The sequence below is a fragment of the Limulus polyphemus genome, unplaced genomic scaffold, assembly GCF_000517525.1.
Source record: "Limulus polyphemus unplaced genomic scaffold, Limulus_polyphemus-2.1.2 Scaffold79, whole genome shotgun sequence".
Lineage (NCBI taxonomy): Eukaryota > Metazoa > Arthropoda > Merostomata > Xiphosura > Limulidae > Limulus > Limulus polyphemus.
Genome location: NW_013665689.1, coordinates 1,109,949 through 1,127,428, shown reverse-complemented (window position 1 = coordinate 1,127,428; position 17,480 = coordinate 1,109,949). Strand labels below are relative to the sequence as shown.

General features: G+C 30.4%; 1 protein-coding gene across 1 annotated transcript in view; it reads left to right on the top strand.

Moving 5' to 3' along the window:
- Positions 1-17,480, top strand: part of LOC106467349 (ATP-binding cassette sub-family G member 4-like) — a 52,652-nt gene that overhangs the window by 7,895 nt on the left and 27,277 nt on the right. The window contains exons 2-5 of the mRNA XM_022396176.1: positions 4,722-5,114; positions 10,169-10,286; positions 14,334-14,523; positions 15,365-15,510. Coding sequence (XP_022251884.1) covers positions 4,808-5,114; positions 10,169-10,286; positions 14,334-14,523; positions 15,365-15,510 — 761 coding nt within the window. The 5' untranslated portion in view covers positions 4,722-4,807. The remainder of the gene's footprint in view (positions 1-4,721; positions 5,115-10,168; positions 10,287-14,333; positions 14,524-15,364; positions 15,511-17,480) is intronic.

Here is a 17,480-nt window from a genome sequence, read left to right as displayed (position 1 = left end):
AACATGCGAAAAGAAAAAATAGACATGAGAAAAACATTGCTTTATAAACCTTAAGAGTTAATAAAAACATTTCATATTTTGCGTATGAAAGCATCGTAATGTTTACTGATAATCTGTCAAATTTCCTTAGCATTTGCTTACTACTTTAAAAGTTATAGCATGAAAACTATAACAAGCACAAAATGGTTAAGAGGTCGGTTCCAGGGACCGAGCCCATGCTGAAAGAGTTAGTGATACGGTTTTCAACAGATACAAGATAAATGCTTGGTAGTCAATAATATTCCATATGGGAATATTATAAGGAAAAATTTTGTTATATACTAAGTGACTTTGTAAGTCCTTTTTACCCTTAACCTAAATTGTTTATTAAGTATTCTACAAGTCAGAGAACTCAGAATTACTTTGTTATAAATATTTTGTTGAATTTTCTGTTATTTTCTGCAAACCTATCCTGTCACTTCAAGGGAGGTTGGTTTTAACTGAACATACCATACTAGTTCTAGAATATATCAAGAAATGGGTTGGATGTTGGTTATTGTTTAGGTGTGAATGACTATATAAATTGATTAATTCTGATAATTTTGTACTATTTTTTTTTCATATATTATCATTTAGTTCATAATTTATTTCATTATATGAATGGAAATAATAGCTCTTTTTGACTCAGTCTATTATATTTATTTTATTTATATGCACATCTATTCTGTTGTTAGTATAATAAAGCTGTGTTTGAAGGTTTTTTCATTAGCCCAGAATTCAAAGTGAAGGTTCATTAGGCAGCTTTCAAGCACTCTCAGGTTTATTTTTTCTCTTGTTATCAGAAAAGTTTGACAATGCTTGAATAGTAATCATACATTAAATGTCACATTCAAATGGAAATTTTGATCTTTTGATTTGTATAATGGTCATTTCTTAAATGTTTTTGTATTAAATGTAAAATACCTCAACATCCTCTTCCATGTATTGGAGCAGAACACTATGTTGTAGCACACGGGAGATACATTTATGGGTTGCATGGCTTCTTTAAAATGTACTGAATATTTAGTGTATAAGACATAAGTGAAGTGTAATGGTAGAATAAGTATGAAACATAGAATATAAGCTAAGACAAATAATTTCATTCTTGAAAAAGGAGGATCTATGTAACTCTACACTTCCCTTATTCCTTAAGGCATATGTTGAACCAGCAGTGTTATTAACAAAAGATGTGACTGTAATAACACTGTTTAACTTTTTGTGATAATTGAAGGTCCATACTTATTTTCCAGTAGAACTGTTAGTGTTATGCTGTTCCTTTTTTTTTTACTTTAATTTATTTTGTTTATTAGGTAAGTTTAATTAATGAATAATTTTTTGTTAAGAAAAGACCACGATTGTTAACCTGTTTGGAACAATGGCTGTCAAATAATGTTTTGTTTTTCTTAATTCATCTGCAGTTATTTTAATTGGCCACAATAGGGTGCTGTTGAAGTGCATTGTTACTGTATGCAGCTATATGAGTTGCATCTGACATCAAATACATGTACATAAACAATGTGCATTTTTCTTCAAAATATTTAAACATGATTACTGCTATATGTAATTAATTTTTAAACTATATCTTAATTTTATTTATTCATTTATATGTACTACCTTTACAGTAAAAGGGTTTTAGTCCAATTTAAAATAGTAGTTATAATGATGTCATCAGTAAATTATGCAAATTGGTACTATTGAAGGTTCATACATTTGTTCAGTAATGTTGTCCGAATATTCAAAGGACAAAATCTACCCTTTGTTTCAGAACTACAACATAATGTACAATTAATGATTTTTTGTTTGTTTTGTAATTGCATAATAAATCTACTTATTACTACAGAGGAAGTGGTCATGTAATTGAAAGAAACAAATGACTTGCAGTTCCACTAATAATTAAATCTTTCATACATCTTAAAAAGTTAGATTTGGCTTTAATTTATATAATAATATAATATTATATAATAATGTGATTTGTGGTGGTGGAAGACATGACTGAGTAAAAGTCTATGTCATATATATTTTAATACATGATTTGCTTATTGTCAACCTTAATTATTATTATTTTGGTGTATTTTATAAATAATTTCATCAGTACATTAACAAGTACACTGTGTCTATGAAATATTGTGTAAATCACAAACCATACCAGAAAGTATTTTTTCTATAGGGTTTAACATTTTTATGTAATGAAATTAATAAAACATAGATTAAGTTTTGAGGGAGTAATTAATGTTTTTAGTATTAATTCATTCACTTTTATGTTCTCCAGAAGACAGTAACTTTGTTGGGTACCTGATTATGTTTTTACATTGTTCTTGTGTACAAGTACTTTAGTTATCCAATTTATTAATACTGTTACCACTTCAATACCCTTTAGTGCAAATTAATAAAAAATAATTAACACCTGAGCATCTATTATAAGGGTTCAAATCTTGAGTTTGATTTAAGCATGTTAAATATTGAAATGAAAAAAAAAACACCAACCAACAATATTTGATTATAAGTCCATTTACAGTGAGATGTGGCTCACTATCTTTCATTAATTACCTTTGAATAAGTAATCATTTACTCATTGCTATCTCTTTGTACTTGTACATTAATGTAGATGTTCTTAATACAGGTCTAACATGTATTAGTATGTTTACATTTAACTTTTTTTATACTAAAAATAGCTTCATTTATATACAGTACATGTTCATATCCAGTTGCTTAACATTTATGGAGCTGTAGGCTAGCAAACTAAAATAAGTTGCCATGTGCACATGAAATTTATCCTTGACGGTTAAAGACTTATTGGTACATCTACAGAAAATAATATGCATTTAGAGGTTTTCTGGTGTATTTAAAAAAAAAAGTCAATGTACAAAAATATACTTGTGGAATTAGTAGTTATGTTTATTCTGGTGTGTGTTTTATTTATGCACATATTTTATATGTACAGAAACATGTTTCAAAAGCAAAGATAACAGCAAAATTATTTTAATGGTTGGATTTCTGCTTATTGGCATTAAAAAGTTGAATTTCTCATCTACACTAACCTATAGATCATTTACAAATATTGAGCTTATTGTGATAGAGAAATAGAGATATGAAATTAGCATGTAATTAGAATTTCTCTTAGTCACTGTATTTTCTTTGTGAAGTTAGACATATTGGTGGACATTGGTTATGCTGACCTTAAAATAATAATGTTTTCATTATTGTTAAATGGGCTATACTTACCATTATTCTTTTTACGAAATAATATAAAAGAACCCACTGAACAACAGATTCCAATACAACATTGATGAACTGGGATTATTTTGGTAAAATTTAAATGTAATTCAAGGATCAACTTCAAGATGACGAGGTGCTCAAAGTGAGATTGAAAATGTTAAGGAAATGATTAAACAGTTGATAAAAAAAATTGAAGTTGATAAAGAAGAAAAACAAAAACTAAAAGGTCAAGAATAAAGTTATAAAAGATTACTAAGAAACAGAAAGTTAGAAGAAAGAGACAGTAATTATTAAAAGTATTTCATAATTTGCATGTGAAAGAAGAATTCTAAGAATGAGTCATGATTTACAGAAGAATTGCAAAAATAACATCAATTTCTTCAAAGACGAGATCAAAAAATCCATAGGTAAGAAGAATTATACTAACAAAATTGAAGAATTACAAAAGGACATCAACATAATACAAAAGGATTATAACCATAAGTTTGAAGAAGCCGATAGGAAATGTACAAAAGGACATATTCCTAGGATAAAATATCAAAAAAACTGAATTGGTATATGCAAAGATCAAACCAGCCATTCCTCTCTTCTGCTGCTCAAAAATTTCACCCTCAACATAATTAACTATGAAATATGGAATAGCAGAATCCATCTGGTCTACATACATTACCCACTACTATATAGCCACTTATGTGACTGTATGATTTTCCTGGACTACTCCAACTATACATCAAGTTACAGAATTTAACAGTCCAGTTCATCATCACCCAATTCAGAAGCCAAATAGATTATGATGGAAAGGCACTGTGTAAGGCATATCAGGTACATTTTGAGCTAATTCCTGTAATAAATGGACTGAATAGTAAGCAGAAAGCTATTCATCTTGCTGTTGATTAAAAAAGACCAACTTTTTAATACAGTGAGTAGCCATCCATATGAAAGATATAATGGCTACTAGACATTAGTAGCCACCTGATCAAACTGAGTTGGAATATTACATTAGAAAATAGTTTCTAGGCATTGTTTAGGAGCAGAGAATGGAGGAAAGACAAGACCTCAGCCAAACTTGATGAAGATGTAGAAAGACTTGCCCAATTATCATATCCAGATTTGAAGATTAAGTGAAACTAATCTCCACAAGGAGCCATTTCTTATTTTAAGATTACAATAGTTACTTAGTTCAGTGTGAAGGAAAAAAGTTTTGAAAGTGGCAGACCTTTTATAAAAGAAATCAACAATGGAAATCAGTTAATTAGTATGTATTTCCATGTTGTTTTTTGAAAATTGTCAAGTTTTATTTTTAAGGTTTGCACTACCCATGCATTCTTTTATGATAAGATAGTAGTAATGTTTCATCTTTCATAATACTCACATACAGGAATAATTACTTATAATGAATGTCAACTCATCAAACTTATCTAATCCAATCATCAAGTCTGCATATACAGGGTTAACATCTTTCAATATGGTGTTTTTATTTGTTCTAGATACAGATTCTGAGCATATGCAACCCTTCTTCACTTAATTATCACAAAGAAGGGATTGCAAAGAACTGAAGGATTTTTCCCTAAATATGGCAGAACTTCTCTCAGTTCAAGTACTAATGCAGGATAGCCATAATGACTGCACAGAGCCAATCACTCAACATGTTAAGATAGCAGTTGACAGTGACCAGAATAGTAAGACCAATGGCAACTGTTCAAATGTAGCTAAATGTGATCTAACATCTTGTGCACAAGAAAAATGTGTCCATATGTCTCCAAGAAGAACACCAACTTGGCCTTATGACAGCCACAACTTGAGTAGTTTACCAAAAAGGCCAGCTGTTAATGTGGAATGGAAAAAACTGACTTACTCAGTTTCAGAAGGCTATAAAAGAGGTAAGCTTTCTGGCTTTAAGAATAGCAAAGTTTTATATATATATGTGTGTGTGTGTATGGATATACAATATTAAAATGAAAATGTAAGAGCTTTTATAAATTTATAATTTACATGAGATTACAATATATTTAATTTTTTGTTAATTTAGCAAGACAATATTTGTAAATATATTCTTTGGATTGTATCTTAGTTGTTTGATTACATGAAAATGGCATCATACATGGGTTGTCAAATGTCTAATCTTTAGAAGCCAGCAAGAAATCCTACGAGCCAAGATAGTAGCATTATCCAATGGGGTGGAGGCAGTGGAAGGGGTCACACCTAATTTGCCTGAAGAAAATGTGTGACCTAATTTTCAATTTTGAGACACTAGCAAATTACAGTGCTTGGACATAATATTTCTGTGTAATGTAGAATTACATCATGCTCACTGTAACTATCAGTGCCATGCCAATCATCTCAGCTATGCCTTGAAAACAAACAATCAATTTGCCAATATGGTCAAACATCATAAATATAGATGCCTTTGCATAATTATGTAAGTTTGTACCTTAATATTTCAATATTTACTGGAAATTCAAATGTGGAATGACCTATTCTGTGATGTTGAATTATATCACAAATGTTACTGTATATACCTTTTTTTAATGAAAAGTTCACTGCAAATTAAAAGCCACTAGGTTACCTTTTTTAAGCACCATGGCCAAGATTGCAGAATAGCTGTGCAAAATTTACTAAAGATTTTACTGTAGAGCGGATAAGATTATTGCCATGTCAGATAGAGCTATGTTATTAGTGGAATTTGATAATCAATTAATCATCAGGTTCATTAATTGCTGACATTCAACTAATCAGTTATTCTCACATGAGATCTAAGTACTTAGAATAAATGAAAATAATAATTGGAAACACTAAGTTTGATTAATTGATTATGCTTAGGAATCTTGACATTAATTGATTAAGCTGAACAACCTTGAATTAATTGAAAATAATAATGAACAATCTTAATGGAAATATTTTGATTACTTGAATAGTTGAAATAATTGAGAACAGTAATAATCAGAAACACTAATTTTGATTAATTGGTTATTTTTGTGGCATATGCCTATTTTGTGTTACAGGATATTAATGGTCTTGAGTAGCAAAGGAGGTGAGATACCTGTGACTGTTCTTTAAAACTGTGACAAATTTGTAGTGTAGTTTTGAGATATGGCACCTTAACCTCTGGTGCTCTGACAAAAAACAATATTCAGGAGGCCATATACTCTGAAACTGTGTTTTTGCCAACCTGGTGCAGTTTTTTAAAAGATTTGACATTGGTCATGTAATTTTCTAAATGCCAGTGACTCCTGTTAAATTATATATGAAAAATAAGTATTTCAAACACACAGGTTGTCACCTGTAGGTGCTTAAGTTAATATTTACAGTCACTTCAATAGAACAATGTATGCCATGATGACTATAATTTTCATTACTTGGAGCATTGCATATATCACATGAATTAAAAAAAAAGAGTAGCCTGTTCATGTGGTTTTTTGTATCATCACAGTTTGTGGTATTACTTGGTGTCACCTATAGCATGTCAACCCTTGGAGTTTTGTATTAGCAAACTTCTATCTTTTATACAAACTGCAAGAGACATTCTTTCTACTTTGGGGATAATGGCTTCACTTCGTGAAGTTACTCCGTAGAGTCACACTCAGATGTGTTACCCACCAGTGGAATGCTGCTTTTCAGTGATGTTTGACCATAGATACCATTTAATCTCAAGTCTTTTAGTTGTGGTTTAATCAAGAACTTACGATTTCAGGCATCAGTTTTCAAATTTCTCTATGTTGGAGAATCAGCATTTTTCTGGTACATGGACTTCACAGGAAGCAGCATCTTACATCAACTTATTTTAACTGTGGATGGTGCTTCATGCTTGTATAGAGTTTCTTCAATTTTATATCACCATATTTTATTGGTTTACACAGACAATTTCACAGTGATGGCATATACCAAAAATTTAAGTGGTATTCAATCTTCCAACATTTGTTTTATTTTTGTTTCTCTTTTTATGGGGCTTCATTTCCAGCATGTTTACCTTTGAGCATGTCATGTTCCAAGCACACTGAACATTTTGGCAGATTTTATTTCCCAAGATCATTGGCTTCTTCTCACAAAGTGGAATCTTCTCTCTTTGATTGTCAGTGATTATGCTAATGGCTGGTTGATTGATGGCTTTGTAACAGTGGTCTTTAGTTTTGGATCAAGATTCAATGGCAGTAGATGCCTCGAGTAAAAACTGCATTTATGCCTTTTCTTCGTCATCTTCAACTGGCATTAGCCAAAGGCCATTTAACCAAGAGTCAGGTTCTCTTCATAACTGTTCTTTGGCTGATCCAACCATGATTTCACTTATTATGTTGTCTTTCTCATGGGTAAATGATCCCATTACCACCACCATGGGAACATCTACATCAGCCTCAAACAGCTATTTTTCCAATCAATATTCAGCATCTATGGCTTCACAGTAGGCTGTTGTTTAGTCCATTTTCAGAGAAGCCAGATTCTCTGTCAAATGGCTTAAATGTTGGCTCATTCTTACCAACATTCACTTCATTGGATTATTTTCTGTAGTTGATGCATTCAACATTCCATATTTTGTCTATTTCCATCCCTTTGAGAAATTTGCTGTATTTTTTCAAACATGCTTTTTACTTTTGCATGTATCAGATGGGAAAAATTTGGATGTATGTGTCCTTAATGCATCACAGACCTTATTTTCTCAGAAGATCCCATAATTGTATCCATATAGAGCTTTCCTGTCTAAGATGTGGGCTGTGATCAGAGTAACTGCTGTTTCTCACCTAGGACATAAAAAAGAAAAACCTCTCATCAAGATTTAGAGTCAGTTAGGACAGTTAACGCAATATCAAGGCTGTTGATTATTGTCTCACACTAACCAAATGTTTTTAGGAGTCTCAGTAAAGGTACTTTGTGATGAATTGTGCTCTTGCTCTTGAGATCTTGCTGTGATAACATTAACAAATTGGCTTTCCCAGTTGATCCATTTTATTTACCATATACCCAATCATTGGTTAGCCAAATAAGTTGTTTTAGGGTAATACTCAATTTTCAATGGTTTTTTTCTTGAACCACTGATTTGGATTTCAGAAATTATTATCCTGGCAGGAATGCCTTTTCTGAGGAAGTTACTTTCTGTCTCTTTCCAGGTGTTGTTATTTCTTGACTCATTGATCATTGAATATGGTCTGTAGTAGATGGAGATTAAATTTGTAAATATTCTACTCCTTTGTAACTTCAGAGTCTATGTACCTAATTTACTACAGTACTTTAAATGGCATAAAATTGGTGCTGTGGAGTGGGTATAAAATTCCTTGTCCAATATTTAAAATAATATTTTGTTTTCTAAATGAAAAAGTGGGGCATGTTAAAATTGTGATCAAATTTTATTCTGTCAACAGGTACCTTATTATTTCCCCTGGTGAAAGCTAAGGATGCATAAGAATTTGGTGAGATGTGGTCAGGATTCATGTACTTCCTATTTACTATGCAAATCCACAAGTTTTGCCTGAAGCATTGTTATAATGGCTGTGATCTTGATATTGTCAGGAAAGGGAAGGCATACAGTCTTCTTTTATCACATCCTTGCTTGGCTATAGTGATCCCATTAGTGGAAGTGTTTTTTGCCCAGTCAGAAACCTGCCTGCTTAATGCTATGTACAGCTTTTGATTTTCAGTTTTAAAAGGTATAACAGCTAAATGGATATGCAGTATATTTAGGTTCTTTCAGATGATTGATATGACTTTTTTCTTTATATACTTTACACCTTCTAAACTCGTTCTTCACAATCCGTCTCTCTCAGTATTTTAGAGCGTCACAAATACTTGATGCTTGTTTCTTTTTCTGCTCGATTGGATTTCCTATAATTGTAGCCAGATATATTTGTTGTGATGTTTAGCATTCATTTGTGGGATGCATAAGTGGAAATTCTTATTATTAGTTGATTTCCAAAGTTTATGAAATGGCTTTGGTATCAGTACTGCCTTTCACTTCTTGAATTTCAAAGTGTTATGTTAGTTTTTGAAGATGTTATATGTTAAAGTACCCTAACCTCGCATCTTCACATTGGACTATCATGTTTTTATATTAAATATTTTTGTAGTCCTTCAAGTTAATGTACATTTGTCCTGGAGCTGTGGAGTGAATTTCTCCCAAACTCATTTTGTAGCACATTTCTGTTTATTCAATAAACATTTTTTAACTCTCTAGATTATGGCTGCATAGAAAATTAATTCCTCCTATTATACTCATGTCAAGAGTGTTGAAAAAAAAGTGGTTGACTACAGTCCTGTACATGTCATCCATGATAGTTACTGTGGTTGTTTATAGTTATTCCTGCTGGTTTGTATGAGTTTTTTTTTCTGCTAAAGTTTTCTGTGTTTACTGCTGTTTGTGTAGTTTTAGATATGTACTTTTGGTGTAGGATTAAGTGAATCCCCAAGGCCTTGTTTTTTTGTATAACAGTACCATCTATTTTGAATTTTCTGCTTGTTTCTGATAGGTCATGGGCAGATGATGTAATAAGTTCAAGGGAAGTTTTTTTACTTCTCCTTCCTTATGGTGTAGTGTTTTGTATTTTTTAAGTTGTTTATTTAACATTGTGAATTTGTAGATGAATTTTTCCTCTCAAATATAGATAAAGGTTAGATTATGGTGATGCATTACATGCTCATTTCAGCAAGGAAATTAAAGAATGGCCTTCAGACTTAGAATAATCTGCATATGACAAAATGAGTAATAATTTCTTTGAAATTTTTTTAATCGTTTGGTATGATGCAAATGCATGCTACAGTGATAAACCAGGTTTGTAGTCAGTCAGAGATTTGACTTAAATGTAGTTTTTTTTTACACAATTCAGGCTTGTCACACAATTTTTTATTGCATTTGATAATACTCAAATAAATAATTAAAATATAAACATTTTAGTGAATGAGGATCTAGATTACAATTGCTAAAACTAGATACATTTCAAATTTTGTACAGGACACAAAACCATAATAAATGGAATATCTGGTGAAATTGTTAGTGGAGAATTGACAGCTATTATGGGACCATCAGGGGCAGGAAAATCAACTTTGATGAACATTTTGGCAGGATATATGTAAGTTATGAATTATTTTTGTGCATTTCCTTAAATTTCAACTATATCCAGATTTGGGGCATAACCATCTTCTAACAAACTGGATTTGATTCATACTCTGTCGGAACAAAAAATAAAAAAAGTGATGTTATATGTTACTAAGGAAAGTTTATATCTTAGGTATTAAAAAATAAATCTATATTTATCTGCATGTGAGATACTTTCTTTAAATATTATAAAGGCAATCCTTTTATATTTCTTTTAGTTTTCTAAGAAATTTAAGAGCAACCATACAAATCCGTTTCCTTTGGCTATAAAATGTGTTGGCTTAAAAATATCAAAGATATTATATTTCAGTGACTAATGATATGCCTGTGTAGAGAATACTTAAAAATATTGCAGACATTTAGTCAAATTAAGCAGTTCTCTTCCTGAGATAAGCCTAATGGTCTGACTTTTTATATGATATTTTGGGAAATGTATGCACGTTTTACTGCTTATGTTTGTTTCAAATCAGCAGCTTATCATTTAAATTCATTCAGTTTCACAGGTTTTGGCTCATCACATCTAAACAAATAACATATTCTAAAAATCAAATCAGATTTTGATGTATACAGCTATACCCGTAGATCTACATACATAAGACAATAGGCTTAGAACTGTGTGCTTCTATGTTAAACTGTGTTAAATATAGTATACATTTAGTGTTTTTTTAAGGTTATTTTATGGTTCTAATATATCAATGTATAACTGTATTCTGTAATATAGAATAAGGTGTTGTAAAGCTGTTTTTAGATTGTGTTATGTCATAATTTACAATTTCAGTAACTTAATTCTCTAGTGATAAATATGCTGTAAATTTTCTTTTTTTTACAATGTGTTATTGTATATGTTATATTTATAATAACACACATCTTACTCTCCTGAATTTGTGTTTTAGTGGAAGTTGATAGGCACTGACATTTTTGATATTTGAAACTTTCTGATCATGGGACAAATGCCCATCAAGCAGCATTCTTTATCCACATATTGTTTTGTTAATTTGAATTGTGGTAGTTTGTTTGAAAATGGATAATTGACTTGTGTATGATAATTATCGTTAATTGTATTAGAAACTGTAAAACATTATTAAGAGGACAATTTGGCATGGTGCACATAAATCAACTACAATTACTACTTCCCTAGTGTGTTTTAATTAAAAGTCTTTTTGGATAACAGTGTATTAGAAAGAGGAACTTCAATCTGTAACCAATAGACCTTGTGGGAAGTAAATATGCTAAAAACATAAAAACATACAAAAAGCTGGAAGTAACATAATTCTTGATTTAACAGAATGCATGAAAAACATTGTTTTGATAATAATGTACAGTGTAATGTTTAATAAAAAAAAACAAAATTGAAAAAAATGCTGCATGGTGATCTTAATTTTTCCTGACAGTGTTACCATAAATGTAGAATAATTTTTTCTTCTGACCTAATGTGCAATGAAAAACATCTAATAAAGTTAGAGAGTTAAAGATGTGTGGAATTGACATTTAACTGATTCAAAATAATACATTTTTGTCTACAAAATTATGACTAATTTTATAACTATGATAATTATTCTCTTTCACTATTAACAAGTAAAAGAGGCACATGCTGTTATATATAATGTCCTTTTGTACAGTGATGATGCATCTACAGTATCTACATGCTTTATCACCTGAATGTAGTTGTGTGGGTTTTGTTCAACACCATGTGATTTATTGATTTGATATAGTTTTGTTCATATAAAATTGTAAACTCAATCACAAGAAGTGTATGTAACCAGTGTTAACCTGTACCTACTATTACTCTCTGTAGTTTCTGTTGTGTTTTAGTCTTTTTTTCTGATTTATAATCAATGTCACAAGGTACAACATCATTTAAACAACTTAGTGCTCTTTTGAGGGTACTAAAACATTTTCAGATAATAAAATAAATATCAGAGCTTTTTAGATGAAATATTTATTTTAAACATTTTTAAAACATAAAAAAAGATATATATTAGTCACCAGAAAGGTTTTACAATTAATATTTTTTTATATTTGTTTGAAAGTACTTAAAATTAGTCATCTAGAGATCTCCAAATTCGTATATTTTTTATATGAAGACCTGTATTGTTGGTTAAATCTTCTGTATATTTGCAGTTGTATTGAAAAATAATTTTATTTCCAAGGATGAAAGACATTCATTTATCTAAAACCTGGTGTTGGTCTATGAGTGAAACTAGTTGTGTTTTTTAAAATATTTTCTTTGTGAGGTTCTTCTTGTTAGGTAATAAAGTTTATTAAGTTGTATGAAAATGTCACAAAGATTTATCAGTTTTAGAAAAGTAATATTGTGGAAATGTTTAGGAAGAAATTCATGAATGCTATTATTCACATTTTCAATGTGTTATAGGTTTTGTACTAAGTTACATGTATGATATATTTTCATGTACAACAGTTTAGGATTTTTAAAAAAAAGTAACTTATCCTAAACTATTGTACTTGAAGATAGAGTTTCCTCTGGCTTTTCATCTTTTTTTACTATCATTTTTGTCAGATGAAATTATTTTTGGCTATGTTACATGTCATTGAGCCCCAATTTTTTAAGTCAATTTCATAATTTCTTTATAACTATATTTTAACTCAGAAATATTTTACAATAGATATTTTGTCATTTTCTAATATTTATTTCATTTAATTCATGAAGAAAAATAACAAAATATACAAATTATCATTTCTGCACACACAGCTCCTAGGAGTTTCTCCTGTAAACAATATATTTGTCAATTTTTTTTTACAGTTTTTGCGTATCCAAAAGAATAGCTGTTTGTTTTATAAGAAACTGTAACTCCTTGAAAATATCCATTTCTTGATTTTCTAGCATTTTCCTTGTCTTTCACATGGTACTTGGTTGCCACTCTTATGACTTCATACCAAGTGATTTGATCATTTACTAATGAAAAACAGCTTTGGAAAAAATATATAAAGAAACCTTTAATTATGATTGGATAGAGACGGAATTAGACCTTTCACTTCATAGTAGAATAAATAAAGTGCTTCGAGAAGTAATTTTTGGTTTTCTGGGAAAGTTTCTAGTCGAAGCTCCTGTAATATTGAAACATTGACAAAAGGTATTCAGTGAGAAATTTTGAAGATTTAGGAAAGTCGAGAAAATGTTTGTATGTTAACTCGTATCTGCTTAGAAGCTACAGATTACTCAAACCCTTATTTATTGAATATTATTTTCCTGTTTACCTTATTCAAACAACTTACCTAAATAAATTGTGTAACTGGCTACTTGGTATTTTCTAATTACAATCATGATATGTTTTTTTAAAAAAAATATTACCTGTATCAGTGATAGTAAAACATGTTTAATTTTTTGTCATCCATTTATTTGATTTACAATCACACAAGATTGATAAGGTATTACTGTATATTTTAAAAATAAAGAAAATGGTGACCATGTGTTCTTCCCAATGTCAGTGATTTACTAAGTAGTAAATGTTTGGATTTTCTTTAAAAACTAATTGTGCCCAAAATTTTAGCCAAAGTACTTTTTTAACAAGATGCACAAATGGAAATTATCAGAAAATGTATCATAGTAAACAAAGGGTACCTCAAAAATGACTTCAAAAAAAAAAAGGAAATAAAGAAAAAGGTCTGAGGAATGTGAAAAGAAAAATTAATTAGTTAAATGTAACCGATTAATGAGGCAGACAATTAATCAGTTAACAAATTCCACTAATCACTCAGCTATATTATAGAGTTTAGATTGGTACTTTGTGAATTTACAGTTTACTGTGTAATTTCATATGGGGTGAATATTTGAATAACACTGTATTTGTAGTTTTTTCTGTCCAAATGTCACTCTATGACATACATGCGTACATCATAGTATTGATCATACTTTAGAGTTATTTCTAGATAGGAAGGAATACAGATTATTGGAATATTTTGAAGTTTAGTTCATGGTGTAGATATGTTTCTTGTTTTATTTTATATCTTTATATTTGTACACATTTAGTTTTCAAAATTGAAAGATTTGTTTATTTTTCAGTTGGAAAAAAGTCAAAGGGGATATTTTAGTGAACCACCACCAGAGAGACCTTCGATCTTTCCGTAGGCTTGCAAGTTACATCATGCAGTATGACTTCCTGCTACCACAGTTAACAGTAGAAGAAGCTTTGATGGTTGCTGCTAATCTCAAAATTACAACATCTGTTTCTGCTAGCCAAAAAAAGTCAATTGTAAGTTATACATTAATTACTATAAACATTAGTTTAGAATTAAAATCAAAATATATTGATACTAATTAGATTATCAAATATTTTTTGCAATTTAATAAAGAAATGCACCTAAAAATATGATATATATATATATTTTTTGCTTCCACAAAAATAAAAACCCACTGCTACTTTTTTGTTTATAAACCACAAAAAAGAAAATGTACATAAAATATAACCTATGGCTGTGTAAAATATAGGTACTGAAATGTACTGTGCTTAGGGTATGGGGATCCAATTAAATTTGAAATTATAGATGTATAAACTTAAGGTTAATAATACCAGAAAGTATTAGTAATATATAAACTTGTGTTTGACCATAAGTTTTTTTTTTTTCTCATAAAATCTCAATGTTGTTTTTATGTACATTTAGAGAAAAGTATTTTGAATTTTCATGTTATCCTTCATTGTTGATATCAGAACAGTTTCAGAGTAGAGAATATACATATTATACGTATACAGGAACTGAATATGTTATGCTCAAGTGATTGATAAAATATCTTCAAGGAAATTCTTCAGTTTCTAGAAAGTAAGTGATACTTAACAATTTCTACTTATTTACTGTTTTTCTACTTACAAATACAACAAAGTGTAAAGATTAACCACACTATTTTATGGTGAAGATCAAAAAGAATTTAAGAAATCTTGATCTGAGAGAGATACCAAAATATGTATGAAGTTACTGATACTGGGAATTAAGTTAATAGCAGTAGGTTACACGTTATTTGCCGTGTATCAAAATTTATATTTTAGCTTCATCTTATGATTGTATACTAATATGCATAAATTATGTTTTCTCTCCCAGGTTTCTGATATAATTCTTGCTCTTGGATTACACGACTGTGCAAAAACAAGAACTTCCTGCCTCTCTGGTGGCCAGCGCAAGCGTCTTTCCATAGCTCAAGAACTTGTCAACAACCCACCAGTTATATTTCTAGATGAACCAACAAGGTTGATTTGTATTACTTTAAAATTTAAATGTTTCATTTTTATTTTCTAAAGTCATTGTTACCAAAATCTTGTTGCTATTGATATTTGTTTTTCAGGTTCAAATTATTCCTGCCAGTTAACACAATAAAGGTTATATACATTGTTGGACTAAATTGAGACAAGAAAATAGCTATTCTCTGCTGGATATACTGTGATAAAACAAAAAAAAAAGTAAAGCTCCTTCCTCTTTAGTTTTACTTAATTTCAGATGACCCTTGCATCATTAACCTTATTTGCATGGGTGGGGGTCAAATGTGCATGCCCCAACATTGTACAGAGCGGTCATTCAACATGGTATTATGCATTTGATGTTGGAGTTCATATTATCCTTTATTGTTGATTTCACAAATGTTTCAGAGTACAGAAAATATTAGGTAGAATATACAGGGATACTGACAAAATCTTTAGATATGCATTTAGGAGATTGTAGAGGTTATGTATGTGCAACTTACAAACTGTACGAGGAACAAAAGTATTTTCTTATTTTCACACGAACATCATCTAGCATTCCAAGTCATCAGATTCTGAGTCAGACTGACTTTTGCATTTCACAAACACATCTTTAATACAAAATCTTTATCAATACATCTGATTTTTATGTACAACAAATTTGTACTATTGACCGACAGCTTGCTACATTTTGTGAAAATACACTTTGTAAGTTCAGAATTACTGCCAACATTACTTCTCCATTATGGTGTAGGACTATGGACTGGCCCCATGCACATTCATTTACCTCTAGCATGAAAAAAGTTTTGCACAGACAAAGAATATCACTTGTTGGTTTAACTGTTAAAAGTTTGTCTGCAGTAAAACTCCCTTTTAAATAAAAATATGAACCAGCCGTACTTTTGACTATATTGTGAAAAGTGTGGGTTATAGTTAAAGATAAGTTCTGTCAGACAGTAAGTTTGAGAAGTTTTTCTGTTACATTCAGTTAAAATAAACAGTTTATATATGTGGTAAGTTGTCTGTACATGTGTATGGACAAAACAGAAATATATAGCAGTTATAGGATTAATTGTTATTGGTATTTAGAATGGCAGTCTTAAAAGTACTGTATATTTCCTATAGTTTTATTTTTCTATTCATGCATGAAGCTTTATCCTCTCTCATTAATCCCTACATTCATTAGTATTAGGTTATCAAGAAATTAATGTCGCATTTTGGGACACTTTCATTAACCACCCCCCAAAAAACATACATCACGTATAATACTTAAATGACCCACCTAAACATCACGTTAGTGTAGCCTATATAATGTGTAAAGCTTAGTATACTCTAATCCCTTATAGTGATGGCACACGATGAGACACACATTTGGCATGTAATGTTGTTTGAATACAAGAAGGGAAACAACTCCTGTAGCCAAAAAGTATATCAAAGAAGTTTATGGAAATGTTTTGAACGTTCGCAAGTGTCAGTGATGGTTCAGCAAATTTCGTTTAGTTAACTTTAGCCTTAAAAACTGTTGTGGCAGGAGCCGACATGTTGGAATTGATATTGATGCTCTGAAGACGCTTGTTGAATCTAACCTGGGAAATGGCCCTGAAATTGCATGTCTATCGTGAAACAATACGTAAACACATAAGGAATATGGGAAAACTCCTTAAAGAAGGTATTTGGGTGCCTCATGAACTCTCCGATGATTGTTTCCAATGTGTGAACATTCTTCGTCTCTTCTGGCGTGTAATGCACATGAACCATTTTTGTACAGAATAGTCACCGGTGATAAAAATGGATTCTCTTTGCAAATATTAAATGCCAAAAACAATGGCTCAGTCCTAGACAAAAACCACTTCTGACCCCACAACCTGGACTTGTTACATATTAGAATTTCATATGGCCTGAAATTGCATTAACAGATAAATTTAAATTTAGTAGTTAAATTGTACTTTGGATTTAATAGTTAATTTGTACTTTGGATTTAG